Source organism: Mycetomoellerius zeteki, unplaced genomic scaffold, assembly GCF_001594055.1.
Source record: "Mycetomoellerius zeteki isolate Tzet28-1 unplaced genomic scaffold, Tzet1.0 scaffold156, whole genome shotgun sequence".
Lineage (NCBI taxonomy): Eukaryota > Metazoa > Arthropoda > Insecta > Hymenoptera > Formicidae > Mycetomoellerius > Mycetomoellerius zeteki.
In genome coordinates this window covers 963,432-988,661 of record NW_017256511.1, presented here as the reverse complement: position 1 = coordinate 988,661, position 25,230 = coordinate 963,432, and the positions used below count along the sequence as shown (strand labels likewise).

At 31.3% G+C, this 25,230-nt stretch overlaps 4 protein-coding genes across 6 annotated transcripts; 2 read left to right on the top strand and 2 right to left on the bottom strand.

Annotated features, from left to right (window-relative positions):
* Positions 1 to 471: 471 nt before the first annotated feature.
* DNaseII (deoxyribonuclease II) lies at positions 472 to 7,135 on the bottom strand. Its single transcript, XM_018445250.1, has 8 exons — positions 6,921 to 7,135; positions 5,310 to 5,709; positions 3,567 to 3,744; positions 2,980 to 3,159; positions 1,940 to 2,255; positions 1,277 to 1,379; positions 1,049 to 1,187; positions 472 to 798 (listed from the first exon to the last, which is right to left on the bottom strand). The coding sequence occupies exons 2-8, from the start codon at positions 5,402 to 5,404 to the stop codon at positions 673 to 675; spliced, it is 1,137 nt and encodes a 378-aa protein (XP_018300752.1). The 5' UTR covers positions 5,405 to 5,709; positions 6,921 to 7,135; the 3' UTR covers positions 472 to 672.
* Positions 7,136 to 9,651: 2,516 nt separating this feature from the next.
* Vav (Vav guanine nucleotide exchange factor) lies at positions 9,652 to 15,047 on the top strand. Its single transcript, XM_018445251.1, is given in 10 exon segments — positions 9,652 to 10,181; positions 10,322 to 10,390; positions 10,659 to 10,744; positions 11,433 to 11,659; positions 12,034 to 12,396; positions 12,616 to 12,936; positions 13,064 to 13,468; positions 13,777 to 14,048; positions 14,643 to 14,679; positions 14,681 to 15,047. Coding segments are annotated over 10 exon segments (2,436 nt in total). The 5' UTR covers positions 9,652 to 9,774; the 3' UTR covers positions 14,930 to 15,047.
* A 1,743-nt stretch (positions 15,048 to 16,790) lies between these two features.
* LOC108720896 (torsin family member) lies at positions 16,791 to 18,879 on the bottom strand. Its single transcript, XM_018445165.1, has 3 exons — positions 18,430 to 18,879; positions 17,545 to 17,810; positions 16,791 to 17,476 (listed from the first exon to the last, which is right to left on the bottom strand). The coding sequence occupies exons 1-3, from the start codon at positions 18,617 to 18,619 to the stop codon at positions 16,880 to 16,882; spliced, it is 1,053 nt and encodes a 350-aa protein (XP_018300667.1). The 5' UTR covers positions 18,620 to 18,879; the 3' UTR covers positions 16,791 to 16,879.
* Positions 18,880 to 21,060: 2,181 nt separating this feature from the next.
* Cyt-b5 (Cytochrome b5) lies at positions 21,061 to 24,121 on the top strand. 3 transcript variants are annotated; one of them, XM_018445151.1, is made up of 4 exons: positions 21,061 to 21,440; positions 21,611 to 21,739; positions 21,821 to 21,888; positions 23,766 to 24,118. In XM_018445151.1, the coding sequence occupies exons 1-4, from the start codon at positions 21,285 to 21,287 to the stop codon at positions 23,794 to 23,796; spliced, it is 384 nt and encodes a 127-aa protein (XP_018300653.1). In that variant the 5' UTR covers positions 21,061 to 21,284; the 3' UTR covers positions 23,797 to 24,118. The 3 variants fall into 3 exon arrangements, with proteins under 3 accessions (XP_018300653.1, XP_018300655.1, XP_018300652.1); XM_018445153.1 differs by lacking the exon at positions 23,766 to 24,118 and adding an exon at positions 23,299 to 23,352; XM_018445150.1 differs by having other exon boundaries at positions 21,062 to 21,440; positions 23,337 to 24,121.
* Positions 24,122 to 25,230: the final 1,109 nt, after the last annotated feature.

Sequence of the window (25,230 nt, the reverse complement as noted above, 5' to 3'; positions counted from 1 at the left end):
ATAAATCACTTATAGCACTAATTTTTGTTCTTCGCTCATTAAATTCTATGTAACTATTTCGAAAAAAATAGAAGTAGAAATTTTTATATACAAAAAGCAAATATAATGTTTCCTCTCAAATAATTACAATATTACATTTTTAACATTTTATTAATGTTTTTATTTTCAACATATATTTTATTTTTTATCTTTTATTTTTTATCGATTCTGTCTTTTATATTTCATTCGCATTAGTAACGATGAGACCTCTCGTGTGAAATGTTATAATTCTATATCACAACAAGCTTCAAATCGTCGGTAACATATCTCAAGAATCTGTCGATAAGATTTTGGGAATTAATACAAAATGTATTTTTATAATGTTGCATTTATTTTATCAATTCAAACATAAAGCTCGTTTTTTGTAGAAATATATTATTTTCTACATCGATTATATTGATTACTTTTCATATTATTTTATTATTACTCGCAATATGTCTATATAATTCATGATTATAATATATTTCAATTATATACAATGTGTGCATTCAAAATGACAATGATAACCGTTCACTGAGCGCTCAATGAGTGGTTGTCGTTCTGAATATACCCAGCGTATGTGCAGTGGGAATAAAATTATTAGATCTTCTAGAATCTATTATTCTCTGGTCCAAATTAATTAAATTCGTTAAATTAAAATTGTCTTATACCATATTGCTTAGGACATGGTTCCACGTCATTCACCGCTTTTCGATAATTATTCCAGACTTTCTGATTGTTGAAACAGACAGTTCCACCGCCTCGTATGTATTGAGTATCCTGGAAAATAATAAAATATAAATTACGCGTTTTTCTACTAAATTAGCTTTAAAAAGACATAAAAGAAAGAAATGTTATATATATATATATATAAACAAAATTATAAGTCTCTGTTACTTTGAAAAAACATAATCGATTTAATTAATTAAATTTATGTTTTAATACTTCGTTTAATAAATTTTTCTTATTTGCAAACTAATTTTATCAGCTCTGATTTATACTTTTTTTTTGCAAAAAAACATGTACTTACTGCTCGGTTAATATCACCTATGCAAGTCCAGGTTTGATTAGCTTTACCTTCAACAGCCACCACCCACTTGGAATGATCGCGACTACTCTTAAAATCGATGTTAACTGGTGCCAAATGAATGGTCATGATATTGTACACTCTAAAAAAATAATAAAAATTAAATTAAATTAAAGATATCAATTAACCTAAAATTTATTTAACAGTAAAAACGAAAAAATTTAACATTACTTTACTTGTTTGCAATCCGATGGCAATCTACCTCGTCCATTTAACCATGTTTCGGCAAATAAATCTGTTTTTAACATCGGCGCAACGAACTCTTCGTACAAATCTATAGATTAACACAAGAATACGTTAATTATTTATTGACAAGATTTGTAAGAAACATATTAATTATAATGTAAAAGATATATTTATTCCACCAATCATAAAATGGTTTAAATTAAAAAAGAGACTTTTAAAATTCAGCAAATATCCAGGCGCTCCTTATTTAAAGATATTGTTCATTAGGTTCTTATAGTATAATATTATATATGTAAAATATGTATTTTGCTAACAAGTATGTAAAAAAAATGTGTAAGGGCAGTATTCACAATCGATTCTTATTTTAAGACCATCTTAAATAATGCCTTAAGATACTAATAATGCGGCTCTCTGTGATTGGTTTATGACATCTTAAGATTGTATTTAAAACGGTCTTAAATATAAAAACCGACTATGAAAATATCGGCATAAGACTTGAAAAAACTATGCAAAAATCACGTATGTTATATTAATTTTCAAGATAGGATAATTTTCAAAATATTGTATTTCGAGTCTCATTTTAAAAACGTCACTTTAAATTATTTTCCGCAATATATACGAATATACAATAATACCAAGGATGTTTACCTTTCTGCCACTTATCGCTCTTGGCAAATGATACGAATTCAACACCGCCAGATGATTTTAACAGTGTTTTGCTGATAAAAGGTGCTTGTCTAATACGCTTCTGATTAGCCGCGTTCGTAAGCACCGGAAACGTCGCGGCGAATGCAGCAGGGATGTTTCTCCTATACGCTATTATTTGATTATACATCAACTGTCGACCGATAAGATCGAATTGATCGTCGTCCACAGAGATGCACAAAAAGCTCTGTCCATAATTCATTCCGGATGTCGGATAATCATATTCAGATCGGTTTCCCAGAGTCGAATTCACTTGTCCCTGAGAATATTTTAATTTAAGGAAAATCTACATCTAAAATATCTTGTATATTATAACCATAACAAAGTTGAATGAACTATTCAAGTAAAATATTGCCTCAGTCCATGGTGGAAGTAATTTTATATACTTCCATCATGGCCTCGGTTGTTAAATAGTGAGGACGCTCGCACGGAAATATAAGATATCGAGGTTCGATTCTCGACCAAGGATATTTTTCGAAATAAAATTATTTACAGATGCTTATTAGCATCACATTATTAAAATCTTAAGATGCCTACAAGCATCAATATTATTAAATTGCTTGTCAATTCAATTGTAATATTATTACTCCAGCTTCAATTTAGGGCTGTTTCAAGACCGATAAATTATCACGGTTACAATTAGCAGGAAATTGTATAAATTCATGAGAAATATTATTATAGACACTAAGAACCATCTCGACCGAATATTTTTCATTCACGTGTTTATTATTTTCAATTATTAATTTAATGATTATAATAAAAATGTTAGAGGAAAGACAGTGACTGACAGTTTTCACAGACTTTAGAAAATCTATGAAAAAGACATTCTTAGAAAAAACGACATTATTTAGAATAATAAATATCTATATAATTTGTTTATCTAACTATTTCGCTTATTAATAGAATTATCGAGTATTTATGAAAAATACTGAAATAAAAGAAAATATTGACATTCGGTATACTCTTAACGCTTTTGTACATACTTGTCTTGTATCATTACCGCTGTTGGGTATGGGTGGATAATTCGGAACGCTATGTATTAACCAAAAACCCTCTTGTTTGTTCGTCATCACAGCGCCTTTCGTATGACCATATTTTGCATTGGTAGATCTATTAGGCGGATCATCATTGTACAAGACCCAAAAAGTCTTCGATGCTATTGACTAACGTATATGATTATATAAAATGTTATATATATGTATTATATGTTGTGTTATGATTAATAAATATTATGTACACACTTTAAAATATAAAATAATCTTAAAAAATCTATATTCTATAAAATCAGAGGTTTTGTATTCTTATATAATTTTAGAGAAAAAAATTTTTTAGAAATAAATAAATAATAAATTAAAAAGGAATTTACAAATTGTGAATAAAAAATTATTTTATAATTAAAATTGATTGAATAAAAAAATGTAATTTTATAACTTATTGTGCAGCAAAGCATAATACATCTAAATGTGTACTGGAGCTGTACATATAATGTAATTAACAGTTGGCACAAAATAATTCATGTGCCAAACATCTGAATAAATAAATACATTTTTATATTACGATTTATTCTTACGTCTTTGTATAAAGATGCTAAAGTATTTCCTGGTATGGAATTTTTTGCGCTAATTTTCTTCGTAGATAACTGCCAACCTTCAGCAACAGTATTATTAGTCATATATAAATACGCTGTTCCATTTCTAATCATAGGATTGCTGCTTTCCGATACCTTCGGCAACTTGTAAAGCACATACCTGAAATTGTACATCGCGATAATTGTTCATAAAAGTTGTCGATAGCGGGAAGCGGAAACACAACTCTAATAGCACACTTTATTCGAGGGGACTTTGTTCTGGCGAACGTTCTTAGAACATAGGGATATCCTCTGAATGTTCATTGGAATGTTCCTTGGAGATCTGTGTTATTAGGGAATATGATAAGATAAACATAATTGTAACATTAATATAAGACTAATACAAAGTTGGCAAAAGTTAATGTCTTTTTTAAGAACAAAAAATTGTGTTTTTTTAAATATGTTTTTAATATTTCATACATACATATATGCTTTAAACAGTATTATAAAGAAACATGTTTAAAGCATTAAAATATGTTAAAACATCAATTAAGCTGTTTTAAAAAGTTTAAAACATGTCTAAAACATAATTTTTACCAACTCTAAATATAGAAGCATTTCAAAATATAACTCTTGTTTAATATTATAATTCTTGTTTAATATTCATTATAAGTTTAAAAAATAATAATTGTTTACACGTTATTATTAAAATATATTTCGTTCTATACTCAGTTTTTTTTCATAAATTTAGACATTTAAAAATGAATAGAATTGATTTGAATTTAGTTATTTAATAATTATAACAATTAAAAAATTAATGTATGCGAATTTTTACATATTAAATATTATTTATTATTTTTCACATATTCTTCATATTGTTTTATTTATCCTTAGATTTAAAGGAAGGACCTAAAGTAGAAACGTGCTGAAATACGATTTGTTGCAAAAGATAGCTTTTTGTGCTTAAGAAACCAAAACTCTAGCTTCAGGCACCCTTTATTCCTTTTTTTACTCTTTTCTTTAAAAATTAACATTAGAACATAAAAACTTTGAAGTCATCGTATTGATTAATCACTTATCAATATGATAGATTTAAAAGAAAGAAGGAAAAAGTTAAGTATTACAATGTTCTAGAACCAATTGACTTTTTTATACATAAATATAAATACAATTGTTCAATATGTTCTAAGACTAATTGACTTTTTTTATACACAGATATAAATATTATACAATTCGGATTATGCATTTTTATTATCACCTCGACAATGCAACAGATTGCAACGTTGTACCCGGGTTTTAATTCGAAATACATTAATTAATTATTATTTACATACAGAAATACATTAATAAATTAATATTGTCTACGCTCCAAATAAAAGTCGATTGGTCCCGAAATATTATAATACTTAACTTTTTTCCTCTTTTCTTTAAGATCTATATTATCTTGTGATTATATAATCAATCCAAGAACATCAAAATTTTTATTTTTATTATTAATTTTTGAAAAATTAAGAGCTAGGGATTCTTAATATAGGCACAAAGGATTATCTTTTGCAACAAATCGTATTTCAAAAATGCGTTTCCACTTTTGGTCCTACCCTTGTAAAATAATTTTTTATAAGTTGTAATAACTTAAGACAGTCGATTTTATTTTTAAAAAATTATTAAAATTTTTAAAAATTATTATAAATTGTGACCAGCAGTGAAAACATAAAAATACGTAATATAAGTATTGAAAGCACTCACCAATCGACAACTTGATTATTTTCATCTTTACACCGAGGATTTGCCGCATTGCATGTAAATAAGAAAATGCTTATGCACAATAGTAAGAACATCATTAAATTACGCTATCAATATCCAACTCAAGAAAAATTCGTAGCGATCGCGGGCACACCGATTCATGATCTACTGCTCTCCGAACCAGCAGACATTTATGAGTTATGACTTAAAATGGTGTTAATTAAAATACATCGACAAACACACACTTCTGCTGTATCTACATATACTACTACACTTGCGAACTGTTTACATCGTAGCAACAAATTACAAAGCGAAAACTGTAATCGCGCCGATAAATAGTTCGGTCTGCATTACTTTCGACTCATTGAAGCGCGAATGTCACGTATTTCTGTCGAAACTCCATCTGAAACACATGCGTATTTACACATAAACACAACAATAACATTAATTTGCCATGAAAATAATGTTTCTTTTTCAATCATTATCATTAATATTCCATAATTGTTTACATAGTGTAAAAATACAGTTGTGTAAAATGTACATAAAAATGTATATGTATATATATATATATATGTATACAAATATATGTAAAATGATAATATCTAAAAACTACTATTTCTTGTCATCAAAATAATTTCGCAAAAGAAATTACAAAGAAGTATAATATCCAATCAAATTTTGTTGAAAAATCACTTCCATTTCTTTATGAAAAGCATTGCACCAATTATTAAATGCATTTGTTACATGATATATAAATAATGAAAAATAATGGTCTATTTTTTGATTTCGGATGTCTATCTTTAATAGAATAATATTTTCAAAACCTATAAAATAATTATTTATATTCCAAATTTATATTATGTAGATAATAGATATAAATATTTTTATGAAAAATTTGTATAAATTGAAAAAGAAAAAAATTTTTATTAATATTTTCTTATGAATAGAAATAGATTGTTCATGTTTATAAACACCTACATAAAAATAAAGTATTTTCGAAAGTTTATTTTTGACAATTTATTTTATTGATCTGTAAATCTTAATAATAAAATTTAACATTAAAAATTCTATTAAATCATTCATTTTCAGTTAACAAAAAGTTTATTTGGAGTTAATAGAAAAAAATTAATTTTTAATGTTTAATTTTTCTGCCGTTTAATCCAACAACAATTTGTGTCAAAAATTTTTGACGCTCAGTATATTAAAAATATTCACATGTCACTTTTCGATCAAAATGCTAAATTAAACATTTTTAAGGCAAATATATCACAATAAAACTGAGATATTCGAAGAAGACAAAGCGATAGCGCGCCGCCTCCACACATAGATAACGTCAGAGCGGTGCTGCGCATCGCCCCCACACGCAATCTGCGTCTATGTTCACACGATGACCTTTGAGAATGCAGCAGCGTCATGTGAAAACTTTAATATGTATATATCGAAATAGGAAATGTGCATTTAAGAATACGTTCTATTTTACATGTGATGTACACGATGTATTATTTTATCCTTCTTTGACATATTTCGTGAACAACAATTAATAATAAAATGATACATCATGAGCATCATATATACGCGGAATACTAACTACACTCTAAAAAAACATTCACCTACTCTTTTCTATGAGCTGCTTCGACTGATGATATCGACACTATAGAACAGGTATTCACCGATAATGTAACCGTGACGAAGGTTTTGTGAAGACTCCAGAAGATTCCAACCTCCAGAGACGCGAAGGCATAAGAAAGAAAACGACCATGAAGAATGAAGATCACTAATGACGTCACATAGTCACTTAATTCCATGCGTCCAATGCATTCAATCTGTGCATTACATTTCTGTAGTAGAATATGAAACTTTTACTGTGAGAAATAAATGTAATACATGATGAAAATAGTTTTAATATTATATATACAGAGTGTACAAAAAATCAGGTTCCTCTTATGTATAATATTGTATGTCACGCATTATAAATTATTTACTTATTTACTTTGCAATTTATATATTATAATTTGTAATTATATTATAATTTATTTACTTATTAAAAATAATATAAATAATAACGTGTTATTAACTATTATACTATTCTTTAAAAGTGAATCGTAAAAAAACCGGTTTTGAAGAAATAAAACGTAAGAAATATCGAAACGTTATCAATTTGCATTACGCATTTATTGTACGCATAATTTATTTAATTTTGTACTTCTATCTTGTATATCTATTTTTAATGTTATTCTAGTTCGTTAATATTCTGGTTTGTTGTTTATTGAAAAATAGATGTTATATATTTATTGTACTCATTTTATTTATGCTCGTTGCATTTTTTGAAAACTATTTAAAAAAATTTTAGTAACTTACGTGATAAAATATTTTATGTAATAAATGATAATAAATAAAATAATAAATATGAAAGGAAAGAGAAAAAGAGACATCTACGTTTAACTTGATAGCGCGAAATCACGATCGATCCAAGAAATTCGAGTAATCGACTATACTGCTACTCAAGTAACTTCAAGTGATAAGGAAATATATTTCCTTTAGAGCTACTAAATTCAAATTTCAATTAATTAATTTATTAAGTAATATCTGTATTATTCTTTTATAGCATAACCAATTCTTGTTAATTAACACATCAAAAAGTTTGATTAGGGACTACGAATTATATAATCAGAAATTTTACTTTAAGCAATTCTGCCAGTTAAATTAATCGAAATTCGATCGAAGTCGCCCTAATATTCAAATGTTTTCTTCTTACTTAAAACTTTGAAACTCATCGTGTACAAAAGGATAGAATTATATATTTAAAACACAAATTACAATTAATTTAGTATACTTATAGATTACACGGACAAATACTAAAAATCTTTAAAAATATATATAAAACGTACAATATATATGAAAATATCAAAATTTTATTAAATTAATTTTATTAAATTTTATTAAATTAAAAATCTATATTTTATACTTTTTTAAATCTCTACATTTTTATTCGTGCAATTTGTTTTGCTTCCTTGATTTTCGTCGAACAAAAATCAAAGTAGCAAAAATTCGGCGCGGTGAAACTGAAAAAAATCTGCATCCGGTCGCGCCGCGACATCCGGTACACGCGCAAGGCTCCCGAACGAGTGTGGCCGGTCCTGAGTCCTGACTCCTGTTGTGTCGTTGTGTGGGATACCCAATCGACCCAGCGCACGGAGCACGAAGCGATTCGTCGCTCGGCATTGCTCGGATTGCTCGGACAGCTCGGACTGGAGCAGCGATATCGTCAGTCACAATCAATTCGTGCAGTGGTTTCTGTGGTGGTATGGCGGACGCGAATTCACCGTGCGAAGGTAACGCGGTGTGAACATCACGACAAGTGTCGCGGTGAAAATGACCGAGTGACGCGCTACGTGCAGCACGAGGCTATACGGCTATACGCGCGCACTGCAGTAACTCCAATTTCCAAGGACTCTCCAAAGAGGCCAAAGGGTTCCGTGTGTTCATCGCCTTTCCTCCGTTTCTCCACTTACGTCCGTGTGGTCTTTCTCCCTTCTCGCAGGAGAAGGGATGCCGCGATAGTCGATGATACCATCCACGGACTACGGAGCGAATCCACGAGCGCCGTTACAACAGATCGCACTGAGTATCGTTGGCCCCAACAGAGAATAACAAGCTGCGCGATGACTTCCGTTTCAGTGTCCCGAAGAGGCCCTTCCATGGTTCGAGAGATGCTCGGCTTGGAATTGTCGGTCAGTGGTCAGTCCACTTGCAATAGCCGAGATTGAGAGACGATAAAGATCACGCGGTACACGCGATTTAATCTTACAGATTGATCTCTCTAACGGCGATTCATTTTCTAGGAAAATTCTTTTACGCGAACATTTTTTCGTGATACGTGAATGTAGCTTTTATAATAATAAAGATAAAACCTTATCGACACATGCTTTCTTAACAAGTTATTTTAGTGTCTATAATATTATGAATATATATTATTGTATTAGCATAGGATATAATTAATATCTTATAATTAGTTATTGCAATAAATATCGAAGCATACGTGTGTGTGTAAAATAATATTGTATTTCTTGCATTATAATATTCAATGTATTTCATAATATAACTTTTATGTTAGTAGTTATCTTGAATTTTATGAAAGGGTATCACATATTAAGTATTTATCATAAAAAATCTCATGCTATTACTTGTAATCTCAATTTGTTCAAACTTCTCAATCTCATTATTTTTTAATAATTATTTTTTTGTAATATAATAAATGCTAAAATTTATGTATTCTTTTTATAATTATATCTATTTAATCTATGATGTTTTTATATTTAATAGGATAGCAGCGTGATAAATGGAATCTTGGAATCTAATGTATGAAATATCTGCAAAATTATAACTGTGCCTTCTCAATGTCCTAACCATTGAACAAAATTATAAATGTGCCTTCAATGTCCTAACTGTTGAACAAAGAAATATCAAAATGAATAGGACAGACAGTGTGGATGCTAATAAAGCTTGGCATGAATCTGCCAGATGGTTGATCAGATGTGGCGCACTACGAGCAGATCACAAAGCCAATTGGCCACAGGCAACTGCATTCGACTTGGCCTATACATTACGAGATGGTGTATTGCTGTGCAATCTATTGAACATTGTAGATACGGGATGCATAGACATGAAAGACGTGAATCAAAAGCCGCAAATGGCACAATTTCTATGTTTGCGTAATATAAAAGTATTTTTATCAGCGTGTTCGAATGTCTTTGGTCTCTCCGATTCAGAACTCTTCGAGCCGTCGATGCTATTTGACCTTTCTAACTTCCATCGCGTTCTCTGCACACTCTCCGCCTTGTCCAATTGTCCACGACTGAGGCGAAAGGGTATAGCGTAAGTAATCTATCGATATCTACATTCATTCATATTAAAATTTGATTATCAATCATCAATTTGTCACAATTGAAAGATAAATAGATTAATAATTACAAAATAAATAAGAAATAATAAGGAAATATATATATTTCTTACAGTGGATTCTCCGTTGGTCATGGAAGATCGCAAGAGGATATTTATAAGGATTTGCAAAGTGCCGGAGCAGGGTAAGAGTCCATTACTAAGTTACATTTTCGTAACTTATTAATTTATACACAATTCATTGAATATTAAATGACAAGAAATGTTATATCTTGACTCTAAAATATTAAGGTTTGTCTCTTTGTTAAAATAAAACTTCTCTTTTCATTCACGTTATATAGATATATATGTATTTTTTTTTAAATAACGATCGATAAAAGAAATAATTACACTGTTCGGCTTTCAAAAAATAACAACAGAGAGTTTAGTTAACTTTTATATTAATTGATTTAGTGCCACATATGGATACGTGGCGTTAAAAACTAGGACTGTGGACGTAGATGAGTCTCGGGTTTATGAGGAATTGCTCTACTTCTCGAGTAATTCTCAACGTAACTGGCCTTCTACGGAGAAGGTATACGCCATTTTATGGCTTAACAAGCTTAAGAACATTTTTTACTGAAAGAATACCAGCCATTATTGTATCCCTATCTTTCGCAAATGCAGCCTCTTCAATCTATAAATAAGTAAATGATTCAAAGCACGAATCGAAACATTCTTAAATACATAAACAAGATGTTATGCTGCGATTTAAAATCAAATTTACCCCAGCTTTGTTTCATTTATACAAATTTATTATTCTAAGAAACATTAATCATAAGTTACGTTTATTCTAAGAAAAACTATTTTTTAAAATATTGAAAATTTTTATTATGCATGGTATATTTTTTATATAGGTGCATTTTTATTATGCATGATATATTTTTTTTTGTAGATGGATATTTCTGTGTGAAAGAGGCTCTATTTCCAGGATCTTTATTGTGCTTTATGAAGCACAAAAATTTTTAAATTATATTTTTTCCGAAATACATATATATATACACATTCACGAAATATTATATACCATTAAATAACATATTGACGCATTAAAATTAAATTATATATACCGTTTATGTGATACAATGGTGGCATTGTTTTATTCTTCAGGTTGAAGTTAGATATCGATCGCAATTATCATCAGTGGCAGACTTTATAATTGTGCTGTATTATGATTTGATTTTTGCCGAGAACTTAGCAATTCCCATCAGTATGCATGTCATAGTGCATGGTCGTATTTTTTTTTTTTGTATTTTTATGGTAAAGCCGAGAAGATGAGGGCCGTCGTAGGAGATTTAGGAGACGCGAAGGCGACGAAACGAGTGGCGGAGGAGATAATGAGGATCCAGTCGGCGAGGAGGATGGGTATGGAGCTTTTTGCAGCCACGCGCAGAGTGAAGAAATCTATCAGGACCTCTGTAGTCTACATTTACCACCACCTCCGTCAGTTGCACAGGTCATCATTGTTTTTCCTTGTTTCTATTGTTTTCTTATATAATTTTTTATATTATAAAATATCCCCAAACTTTCCTTTCGATCATTATTTGAAGTATTTGAAGGAGACGCAGATAATCAGAGAGACCTTGCATTAAAATGCAGAAATATTATATAAATGTATTCAGTATTTAATTTCAGTGTTGAGTCCATAGGAAAGTGAATTCTCATTTATTATTACTGCATTTATGTATGATTAATTTAGTTATTCACCATGCGCTCCGCTTTACACCTTGCATACTACTTTATAATTCACACAAAAGCGTTTTTATTCATCAAGATAATTTCCGTGCAACAGAGTAGTGCCATTTCTGGAGGAGAGAAAAGAGATTACGTAATCCAGGAACTCGTGGAAACCGAGCGAAATTATACAGAGGTTCTCAGTAACCTACTTAGACAATTCGTCCGACCATTGTCGTCGTTACTCCGACCCGAAGATTCCGCCCGCATTTTCTTCGCAATCAAGCAACTCTCAGAGATCCATGTGGGCTTCCACAGTCAGCTACGTAAGGCGCGAAACGGTGCCGCGATCGCCCAAGTCTTCCTCGACTGGCGGGAGAAGTTCCTCATTTACGGCGATTACTGCGCAAATCTCACCCTAGCACAATATACTCTGCAGGAAGCCTGCACGCGTAACGAAATAGTCAATCAAGAAGTTATCGTAAGTTTCATAATGCAAATCGTGAAATCATGTGATTAAACGATTAAAGAAAATTAAAAGCTTTACATTTTACATTCAGTTCTTTTATAAGGAAAAAGAAGTCAACATTTCACCAAATTTACTGTGATATAATCTCTAAAAATTCCTGCCATATAAAATCATTAATTGATCAAAGAAAGTAATATATTTGAGCTATTTTAACAATGATATTTATTGCAGAGGTGCGAGCAAGAAGCTAACAGTAATAAATTTAAGCTGAGCGATATACTATCTGTGCCGATGCAGAGGGTGCTCAAGTATCACTTGCTATTGGATAAGTTGGTAGAGGAAACTCCTCGCGAATGGATAGAGGATTTCCGTGCATTGACGAAGGCAAGGGAAGTGATGGTCGATGTTGCTCAATACATAAATGAAGTAAAACGCGATTCCGACACGCTGGACATCATAAAGGACATTCAAGCATCGATAATCGACTGGGATGTCCCTGAAGACGCGCAGCTGAAGGATTTCGGCCGATTACTTCGTGACGGCGAGCTCAAGGTTTGCCTAATATATTATCACAAACAAAAATATATACATTTAGTTTGTTAGTTTTCAAGAAAACGTTGCAATAGAGTTAAAGTTAATTTAATATGGAACTGCATGGCTAATTCAGTTTTTTCTGTAGGTGAAAGCTCATGGCGACCAACGGATAAAGGCCCGTTATGCATTTGTATTCGAGCAAGTGGTATTGATTTGCAAAGCTGGCAGAGGAGACCAATATTGTTATCGGGAAACTCTACGATTAGATGACTATAGACTGGAAGATCACATAGGACGCCGAACTTTGGGCAGAGATTCACGTTGGTCCTATCAGTGGCTACTTGTACATAAGCAAGCATACACGGCATATACTTTATATGCGAGAACAGAAGAACAGAAGCAGATGTGGATAAAGGCGTTACAGGATGCGATAGATAATGTTAATCCCGCAGCCTGTCGGAATACCAATCATAAATTCAAGTTGACAACATTTGATACTCCTAAAAGCTGTCAACGATGTGGAAAATTCCTTAAAGGCCGCATATTCCAAGTAATAATTAACTAGTGACATATTTTAAGTTCTTGCGCTATCAACTACTTATAACTGCATGAAGAATATACAATTCAAGCGTGTAAAATTTATACTAAAAGTTATATATAGATAATAAGATATAGAATCACAACTTTTACATTTTAATTTAAAGAATTAAAATGCTTTAAATTTATTTAAAAAAATGACCAATGTATAGATCAATGATCATAATTTACGTTTTCCAAATTTGCAATTTTATTTCTTGATCTCTCAAAATATTAGAAAATCCAAATCACAAGTTTTTAATCGAGTGTTGTATCATATAGGGCTACAAATGCGAGACATGTCGCCTTGCTGTACACAAGCAGTGTATCGCGCACTCAGGTCGTTGTATGCCTATGCCGACGTCGCCGATACCGCCACCGCCACTACCCTGCGAACGTGCGCTCGCCGCGAAATTATGGTTCGTCGGGGAGATGGGCAGAGATGCAGCTTCCAACAAACTGGAATCCCGCGATGATGGCACTTACATGCTGCGCGTTCGTCCAACTGGACAACCACGCCTCAAACATGAAACCAATTACGCTCTTAGTATCAAGTAAGCTTGGACGACAAAAAATTTCTTTGTTTTAGGAAAATTTAACTTTAGTTTTTTGTCTATTACATAATTAATTTCTATATTATACTTAACAATAAACTATATTGAAAATATTTAGATCATATATAATTATGTCGTTGAATTGTAAATATATAAATTGTATCAAAATATTTAGAAAAAATATTTATAAATGACTTTTCCCCTTGATATTTAAAACAATAAAGAACAGATTAAAGAACAATTGAGAGTAACGGCGCGGTAATTATATATATATAGTGCGCAAAAGATTTTTAATAAAGAATATATTTACTTCATAATTGTGTCCAAAAGAAAAATCGTACATTTCGGTTTCAAACCTTCAGAGATGTACAACAATATTGATAAATCATCTACAATTTTCCATTATTTGAAATATATCGTTGAAGGTGGCTTGAATAAAACCGAAACGTACAACTTTTCTGTTGAGTACAACTATGAAGTAAAAAATATTTAGAGTTAAACATTTTTTTTCTAAAGATTCTATTTTTTCTTATAAATTTTATTTATTTTACTTAAATTTTTTAAAGCGTTTCATTAAATATTATATTTTTTCAGGGCGGAAGGAGCGGTAAAACATATCCGAGTATTCAAACTAGTACTACGAGCGAGCATCACTCTCGGAGAACTTCGAGAAATTAGATCAACGTCTATTATGGCCCTACCGGCGTGTCTTGGCCAAGGCATTGTTCGACTTCCGCGGCTGCGAACGTAATCAATTAAGCTTACGACGTGGTTGTCGAGTCGTGGTGCTGAGCAAGGAAGGTGATGCCAAAGGATGGTGGAAAGGTAAAATAGGCGATCAAATCGGATTTTTTCCAAAAGAGTACGTGGAGGAGGAATAGGATTATTAAGAATGAATTAGTTTAGTTATTATGTCGGTGCATATAATATGTCGGATTTCAAAGTTCCCGATTTTTTTTATGTGATCATTGATTATTATATATTTTGACAAAATATCGATATAATTCTTTTACTAAGTTGCTTCCTTCCTATGTAAATTGAAATTATCAAGTTTTATATAAATTCGTAAAAATTTCTAAAATATTTCTGTAGGAGATAATATTATTAGTATAATATTATTTGATATCTTTATTTAATCATATAACGTTTATGATAAAAATTTTACACTCAAAAAAAGACATGTCAATTTTCTGGATAACTATTAATTAAACCTTACAGCATGAAGAATGTTAAACTGAAGGTAAAACGTAAAAAATAAAATGCTACAATATTCACAAAGTTGGATAAGATTTAAATCATATTATTATCTTTTTATACCTTTTTTGGAGTTATAAAACCGACATTTTATCTAATTTATTGACCATTCGATGGTGATAAACATCGTGGTAATCATCTTACATTGCAATCATGATATCGACGCATACCTCAGTAGAAAAGGATAAGAAGACAAATTTATTCACGAGGCATTTTTGCGTTGTATAAAAAAATATAGGTAAATATATGCACAACTTGCATAGCGCACGCGCAACTTCGATGCTACTGTTCTATTGTATTTAACAAGATCCGAGCACATGATGTCGATGTATGTCTGGCGCTTCACTTAGACAACTTAGATATATAGAAATATTTTCCTGATTATCGTTAGGCGATGATATCATAAAGACTAAAGTTGTTTGTCCAAAAATGCACGTGATTTAGAAAAATATAAGTGCCTACAAAATGCCCTAAAAAGATAAGAATTTGATTTTCTTTGAGAATAAAATTTTTCTTAAAGGAAATTAAAAGAAGAGAAACATTATACCAAAGAATTAACATCTTTATAGATGCATAGTTCTCCACTTCAACTTTAACAAAAAGTGAATTTTTTATCTAAAAGATGATCTTTTTCATTTTTTATGGGCATATTCTATGGCGGTCTGTATCTTGCCGACAACTTTTTTCTTTATGATTAAATTTCAGAGTCAATTGCCAGATATTAATTGTACATAATCCTATCCGTACAATTAATAAGAAGTATTTCTAGTTATATTTAAATTGCGAACAAATGCGTACACAAATTGTATACAGGGTGTTCGGTAATTAGAGAATAAAGAGAGCAATTTCTCATTGTAGAATAATATCGTTAAGTCTGCAACGAAAATTTGCATAAATTATGTTCATTTCGAATTGTTAATTATGTATCAAAGAATCAACATTCATTTTGCAAATGTTTGATGTTATGATTCTTGATAATATCCTACATATGTCTATTAATTAACTTTTATAATATTGTATATATTTAGATAAAATGTAATTATATGTAAATTTTTCTGATTGTTGTTTGGAGTAACAAGTTATATGTCTATGAAAGAAATGCTGCCTAACATTAATTTATAGTAAGCTCAATTAGTGCCAATCAAAATTCTGTCCAAATGGATAGAATAGTAATATTTAGGTATTAAGCCTAAGAAAAAAATACACCAAATTTTATTAAGCCTGTAAAATATTGTTATTCCAAGCACCCAAATTGATAAATTATAAAAAAATTTATTCGAAAAAATTGAGAAATTATTCTCTTTTTACTATAGATATATTGCTAATTATATCGAACAACTATATAGATACAAAAATATATATTTAATTATCTCTTTCATATATATATATTTTTTTTATTGTAAGTATGAAAAATTAAGTTTACTATTTTTTTAATTGTTAGACATATATTTTTCTGAGTGTGCCAATAAGAAATTCTATCAATAAAGGATCTTATCGAGATGTTATATAAATGCTTACATGACAATGTCTCATCAATATTATTACTTTTATTAACAATTTCAGTATTACAAATTATTTTAATCAATAGGTTTGAACTCTGATTGTTTACGATACACAATAGCAGCAACTTTCTGTTCTATCCTCTTACAGCCTGCCATCGAGTACAAATTATGCGGCTCAGGGCCAAAAGTTAAATGCGACAGTACCTCTTCTAGCATCTCCTCTGTCGGAGTGACATCTCGATCGGTGAAAGACTTTGCTAAGCATTTTCTAACATGCATTTCCTCAAGAGGTAGGAAAGGTACATAATGATCAATCACACTAGCCTGTATAGTATCACTATAATGGAAACCACCCTTCTCAAAGAATGCTCCACTAGCTACGAGTTTTTCAAAATCCTGTAATTTTGTGTCCTCCCGTTTCTTGCCCTTCTCCCACAGATTTTTGAGATGATGCACTATTTTGGCGCTGCCAGTGTTTGAGAGAAATATAAAAATAGCTTTGTTCTGATACACGGATTCGCTATTCTTAATGGATTTGTGATAGTTGTTGTAGTCTAGAAATGGTACCAGTACGTTTAATAGACCCTCTGGCATTTTGTCCACCTCGTCGAACACAAACATCGATCTCTCGCACTGTTGCAGACCTTTGAAAATAATTTTGTACAAATCTTCCTACAAAAACAAATTGTCTATTAATTTACTTTCTTTTATTATAATGAATTATATATTTGAATGTATACCTTGTAGTCGTCTACTTTTTGTTGTAGAGGAAAATCATTACGGCCATTGAAAAAATGGAAATAGTTGCTCTGAACACCGTTTTTATAAAAAGTTTTGCCAATCATCTGCACGACATAGTTCTTGCCTGTTCCTGGTGTCCCATGAAAACTCATGACCAACGCCTTAGACGAATTGTGACTTCTCAAATGGCCCCGAAGTGCATTTGTTATCGTTTCATGAGCAATTTGTTGCCCATATAATTTAGTAGTAAGTACATATTCTAATCCTATAATTTCAATAATTTTTAAATATTTCTGTGTAAATGTATACATAGAAGATATAAAAAAAAATAGATGGTAATTATTCAGTACACAAAAAATATCGTTCTGCCCCACAAACCGAGATATTAAGCGTTAAAGTTGACTACTATCGAGGAAATCTATCGAGAGTCACAGAGGCAAAACGAGATTATAATGTGTTGTATTGTTGCATGTAGTTTCGATTTTCCAGTACTTTTCACGCGAAGCAGCTTTCATCCCCCCGCACGACTTCTATTCTTTTTTTTGCCAGATTCTTTCGTTCCATGCAAAAACACGTCGAATAAGCTTAATTTTATTGATTTTTAAGCTGCGGAAGCTAAACTGTATAATTACCAAATAAATTACAATATTCTGATATAAATTGATAATTATTTCTGATACAAATTAATAATTAAACAAAACTAATGATAATCAATGATTATAAGAAAATATTAAAGGAAATAAACGCATCAAATCACTTTTAACAAAAATAAATCCACATATACGAATTATTTATTGGATTGAAAATATCTTCAATTCTTTGATGACAATACACATGAATCTAAAATTTTTTTATAAGAAAAAATTATATGGATTTACACTTACTATCTAAGTCAGCAGGGATGTATTCATCTGTGCAGCATTCCTGATACACACATTTGTATTTGTCGTACACGTAATAACCTAAACCACTTAATGCACCGACTATACCGAACGTTATAAGTTCGCTTTGTACAAACGCGAGGAATTTTGTATAAATTAGTAAATGGATCAGGACGCGTTTGGTGAGAATCATATTATAGAACCTTTTTTACTCCTCTTCCTTTTTTTTTTCTAGTTACCGTTGGAAGAACGGCGAGTTCGGCTATTATTTCCTTAAAGTCTTCCTCCATACAGGTCGACGTAACAGACTCTCGATGGTATGTCATACTATAATACTGTGTACTGTACTATGTGTATTCAACTGTAGTAGCATCACAACTGTGATAGCGTCGTTTCTTCGTCGCGTTAAATAGTCCGTTTTCTGCTCCAGACTGCTCTAGCCATGCTAGAAGATGCTTTCTTCCACAATGCTCTAGGGGCGTGTTCAAATTCCCACCCGAATGCTGTCCAGATATCATGTCATCCTTGTTTAACATTCGGTAAACAAGAATAGAATAATACCTGGGTGGCACTCAGAAATATAATTCTTATTGATAATTCTTATTAATATAATTTTATAAAAATAAAATTTTAATTAATGATCAGAAGTACCGACGAGATATTATTAAAGACGGTCGACGCTTATAGAAGTCGCGTAACTGTTAAAATTTAAGTCAAAGTAAGAAACTGATAATACGATACTAATTTCATGATTTCGTAGACATGTATATATGTTTAAAACTTAATAATACTCGATTTTTATTTAAAACTGTGATTTTAATGTTATCATCCGAATTTGATTATCAATAGGAATAATAACTGCAGAGAAAAAAAATTATAACTTTTCGGCAATATATAAGATATTATAGCATTAAAAGTATGCGTACTTATTTATATAGAATTTGTATAATAAAAATAATGAATTTAATAATAAATTATCGAAATATTTATGTTAATAATAGCAAATTTATATCAATTGTCGATAATATCAGCGTTCTTCAATTACTTCCGGGCCCTTGAATTCTTTATATACCGCCGAAAATATGCCCAGAGTTGATGGTTTTTAATAGTATCTTGTCGGTGACCGCACCCTCAGGGTGCGCATCATGAAATTTTTCGGTGGCGAAAGTGAAAAGTGAAAAATTTCTCCATTAGGGTTGGTTTATAATAGACCGTAATCTGTTAACTTTTTCCGTAATTTGTAAGAAATTGACCAATCACAGTCGATTAGTCTCCTCTCATTCGACTGTGATTGGTCAATTCTTACAGATTACGGAAAAAGTTAACAAATCACGGCCTATTATAAACCAACCCTTAACTTCAATATGGTAAAAATTTTCACTTTTTATTTTCCATTCTAGGGATAAAGTTTCACGATTGATACCCTGTTAGGGCCCTGACACACAAAAAACTTAAGGCGTCGTCTACAATATGCGAAGTAAGCTTGGTTTAAGAAGTAAGAGTAAGAAATTGACCAATCACAGTCGATTATTCTTCTCACATTCGACTGTGATTGGTCAATTTCTTACTCTTACTTCTTAAACCAAGTTTACTTCACATATTGTAGACGACGCTTAAGGCAGTAAGACGTAAGCAATAAGGAAATCAACATGTTGGATTCGCTACTGCTTATATTATGGCCTTGTGGACTCTACTGTGATTGGTCAATTCTTACTGCTTACGTTTTACTGCTTAAGTTTTTTTGTGTGCTATGGCCCTTATACTTAAAAGGTGGAATTCATAGACGTTGCTCAAGATTCGAGATGGTCTTAAGCTAGCGCATGAACCAATCAGAGAATCGTATTAGCATCTTGAGACATTGGGTGCATTCAGTACTACGGCTAACATAATTGGGCATCAGACTCAATAGGTAACTCTGTTCACAATATACACGAATCTTCTGTTCTTTCCAATCTTCTTTGATCATTGGCTGCGTTCAGCAGACTCAACAGTTTTGCAACCGTTTTATGATTGTCTGCCGAGATAGGACCATTCTTCTAGATCTAAAAGTATGATCCAATTAGCGCGAAGGAAACTTCCAACAGTTGCAAAACAAACGTTCTGCTGAACGCAGCCATTGCTTGAGATTAGGTCTGTTCGCGTTGCTTGCACTTTTGGCACTCGGCATCTTCGCTTTCTCTCTTTTCAAGGCCAAATATATATTTATCTCATTTTAAGTGCAAAAATATTTGGGGATTTCATGCAACGCGAACAGACCTATTAAGACCGGACTATAGATTCCGACCATAGAATCTCTAGACAGATCTATATATACGGTTAGGGCCAAAAGGTTGCAATACTTTTTTCGATGAGTTTCAAAATGAAGCCTACTCACCGAGCGATTAGTTCTTATTCATGGATCGACAAATAAGAACCAATCGCTCGGTGAGTAGGCTGCATTCCGAAACCCATCGAAAAAAAAAGTGTTGCAACCTTTTTGGCTCTGACCGTACATATATACGTATCTTGACAGTTGGCACCTCTGCATTCGACCACGATCGCATTGCCCTCATACGGCGCTTTCGCAAACTAATCCGGAATAGCTTGAAAAATCGTACAAGTCTTCAAGTCTTCATTCTTTCAGGAATCGAGTTAGACACCAATTTATCAAAAACGCTGATTACATGGTGATCAAAGTCCATCTCCCCAAATTATTTCGAACATTACTAGTTGTTACTTAATGCCAGTTGATGCTCTAACGGAAACATCAGTCATGAAATGAGGAAAACAAACATTGAGTTAGTCAACGAAGTCGTTTGCTAAAGGATAGTGAATTCAAGTCTCCTCAGCAAAGGAACGCTAAAGACACGCTAACTGAGATGGCAACTAAGGATCTTAAAGACGACACCGCCGCCGCCACGTCAGCTGGCAAACTCTTTACACGGGCAGAAGTGGAGAAATACGCTGAAACTTCTAAAGATATATGGATCATCATTCATAATAATGTCTACAATGTCACCCCGTTTCTCAATGAGGTTGCAATTTTTCCTCTCACAAAAAACTTTGACACTGATCTTTGTGATATCAATCTGATAATTGAGTGATAATCTCAATCTTTGTTTTTGTTTACTAAATACTTATGTTTTTTATGTACATTATACTGTTTTTATTAAAATTACTCTTATATGTCAATTTTCTTTAATAGCATCCTGGTGGTGAGGAAGTACTTCTGGAACAAAGCGGACGGGATGCTACAGAAGCTTTCGAAGATATTGGACATTCAACTGATGCTAGGCAAATGATGGAATCATATAAAATTGGAGAGTTAGTGGAAGTAAGAATTGTTTTCATGACAAACTGCATTTTACATTATTCTTGAATTTTTTTTATTATCGGTTATTTGTATGTATTTTAGACAGAAAGGATGGAAGAGTCTGGAAAGAAAGCCAGAGACTGGTCTAATGAAAATGAAGACAGTTCTAGGTATGATCTTATTCTCATTTTTCTATCGCACTATTTTACAAACTTGATGATTCTAACATTCTCACAATTCTATTATATCTTCATCACATTTAATATTTCAGAATATATTTTACTGTTCCAGAAATCTATTTTCTTTGACACTGTGTTTCATGAATGTCTCTAAATTTCCCATTAATAAGAGTAAATTTTTTCTTCTTAACTTTCTTTAGTTTTGATTATTATACACAGATGGTATGAATACAAAAATCTTTTTTAATTAAAGTAATGATGTCAGTATTTCATCTGATGTTATCTTATTCAGGTATTTTTGTACTTGTAATGTGCAAATGTATTATGATTACAAGGCTGATACTGTTGTCTCTTTAGTATATTTTTAATGAGCTCATTCATTATTTAACTCCAAAGACTTTCTTATTTAGTCACTTTGAAAGTAATTTTAGCAATGCTAATGCTTCATTTACAATGCTAATATTATACAGTATAAAAAATAAGAATCTTATTGTAGACTGTAACATGTAAAAAACACAATCGATACTAGAAATTAAAATGCCTGTACTGGTCGAAGCTAAAGCTTTAATGCTTAAATAATTCAATGTGAATTTTATATATATATATATATACTATATATGTACTTGCATATATACTATATTTGTAGTCCTTCAAATTGCGCGCCAAATTAGTTTTCCGGACTTATAAACGCAATTAAACTATTGAAATAATATCACGAATTAAATTAAATTGACAAGCAATTCTTAATAATTTTGATGCACAATCATATTAGCATCATATTAGCAAAATGTTAATGTGCTGAAAAACTGTAAATATTGTAAAAATTAAAAATTGAAGGACTACAAATATGATATATATACAAGTACATATATAGTATATATATTATATAATTCACATTGAATTATTTAAGCATTAAAGATCTAGCTTCGACCGGTATAGGCATTTCTAATATTGATTATACAGTATGTTAAAAAGTTGAATTTTATATTTGAAAAAAATTTCTTTAAATTTAATTTTCTGTGATTTCCTGAAACTTTAGTATTTTGATATAAATGATATGATCCACTCAATGCTATAAATGTGTCAAAAGCATTCCTTGATTGGTCAATTAGTAAAATTCTATCAATTGATCAATTAAATACGTCAGCTTGTAGCTCTAAGTAGAGTGCCCTTAATAGCATATTAACTGTTTTTTTGTTTAAAAAAATACATTTTTTTTAAATTTTATTAAATATATATTAAGATAAATATATATATATAATATATTCGTTTAATAATTTTAACACCTGCATGAATAAAATCAAACATGACCGTGTTCATACTGTCTGCATTTAAATACAGGCAGAAAGCCTGTTTCTTTTCAAGTATCATGTATAAATATGAATCGTCATGTGTAAATAGTCGATGCTGCATCGTGATGTGATGATTGGCAATTGCAGTTCTTGGTGGTCCTGGTTGATTCCAATCGCTCTTGGGGTACTTGCTACCATCGTCTATCGCAACTTTATCAGCGCATATTAAAGCATTCCGAGCCTTTTTTTTCATATTATTTACTTGTTAACAACTATATATATGTATACATATGTATTGATAAACAATTGTTGTACAATTTTTCCGAATGTATGTCGCGAACTGTTATTTTCTATGAACCAAATAATGCATTTTCTGGCCTAGGATCTCTTCATGAGAGAAAGGGAAATAAAAAGGAAACGGTCGATAATGTGTACTACATATTGATATACAAATGACGCGCATTTATATATTTATATGTATACGTTTGTACACATAGTATATATATGCATATGTACATGTAGCGTTCATACGCGACGTTCTCCGAATTGACGAAATAAATTAATTTAATTCCTTAGAAAACAGGATTCCCACGGAATAAAGAAGTAAACCCGGTCCTTAAATCCTTAAACGAAAAAAAGACTACTACAAGAGGACAATAACTAATAGAAGTAATTCGATCATCGAACAAACCATATGAAACGCGATTGTATTTGCTAATATTTGTACATTGTAACAGATTAATCAAGAAGACTGCGTCGACTGCATCACTGATGAAGAGATAAAGTGGCTGCATTGAAAATATTTTCTATAATGAGTATAATGAATTTGTAATCACATTATTTTTTTTACAATTTACCAATAAATGCGTAGATCTCTGAAAACCTGGTAAATAATAATGCATATAAGTTGCAAAGTTTAAATTGATAAAAATATATGCAAACGATAATAATGCTATACAAATTGGAAATATTTAATACTTACGATGATTTCAATCTAGATCGATTCTGAGATTTAATATTCTAAGATTAAGACCAATATTTATAGTCGATTTTTACATTTAAAACTATTTTTAAGTACAGTCTTGAGACGTCATAAATCATTAAAACGGTAGTAAGAATCTTGAAGTAAGAATCGATTATGAATATTGGCCTAAGTATTTACTAAAATTATTCGACTGCAGTAGATTTAAACATTTTTAAAGACCGTGCTATGTGAGAAACATTATAGATCTAGCTTCGACCGTAAAAGGCTTTTTAATTTCTATTATTAATTATGATTCTTAAGTAGATGCGCTGTACCGTATTCGGAAAGAATAATTTTGCTATTTATTTAAAAATTTAGCTAGTTAACACATCTGAAAAAATTTTTATTGCACCATTAAAATAATTATTTAGTAAAAAGTTCAAGCATGATGAACAAAATACTGCAAAAAATTTTATTCTCACAACCAACTCGAGCATTTTACATAATTATTTTAAATAATAATCCGACAAAAAATAACTTTTAAATCTATATTTAGCTAAAAATTTTTAGCTAAATTTTTTTGCTTCAGCAAAACCATTCTTTCTATATAAAAAATGAAAATATATCAACATTAAAATTAAATTGTTAATTTTTTTAGTATAATATCTATCACATAATATATTTATACATTGGTAAATAAAGATTCTGTTGCAAATGTCATACGAAAGCATTCATCTGATCCCGAATGCAAAAGACGAGTTTAACGAAGTGGGAATAGTGGCATTGAAATTAAGCGCCGGCGATCAGACGTCCTGCGTGGCTCACGCATGCAGGAGCCGCGTGATGAGCGCGGAATAACCCAATGGATGCTACGCACCATTCTGGAGTAAGGATTCACGGTGGCGTCGCTCCGTCGTCGGTATCGAGCGAATTCTCCGACGCGCGCGTCTCGTCGCGCCGCGCCGGGCTGCGCCGCGCCGTACCGCGCCGGTTCACGCTTCGCCCTCGCGTCTCTACACCCTCGCGTCTCTCCACTCGACAGCGGTGGCTTTGGTAGACCTCGCCTCCGACGGCTCC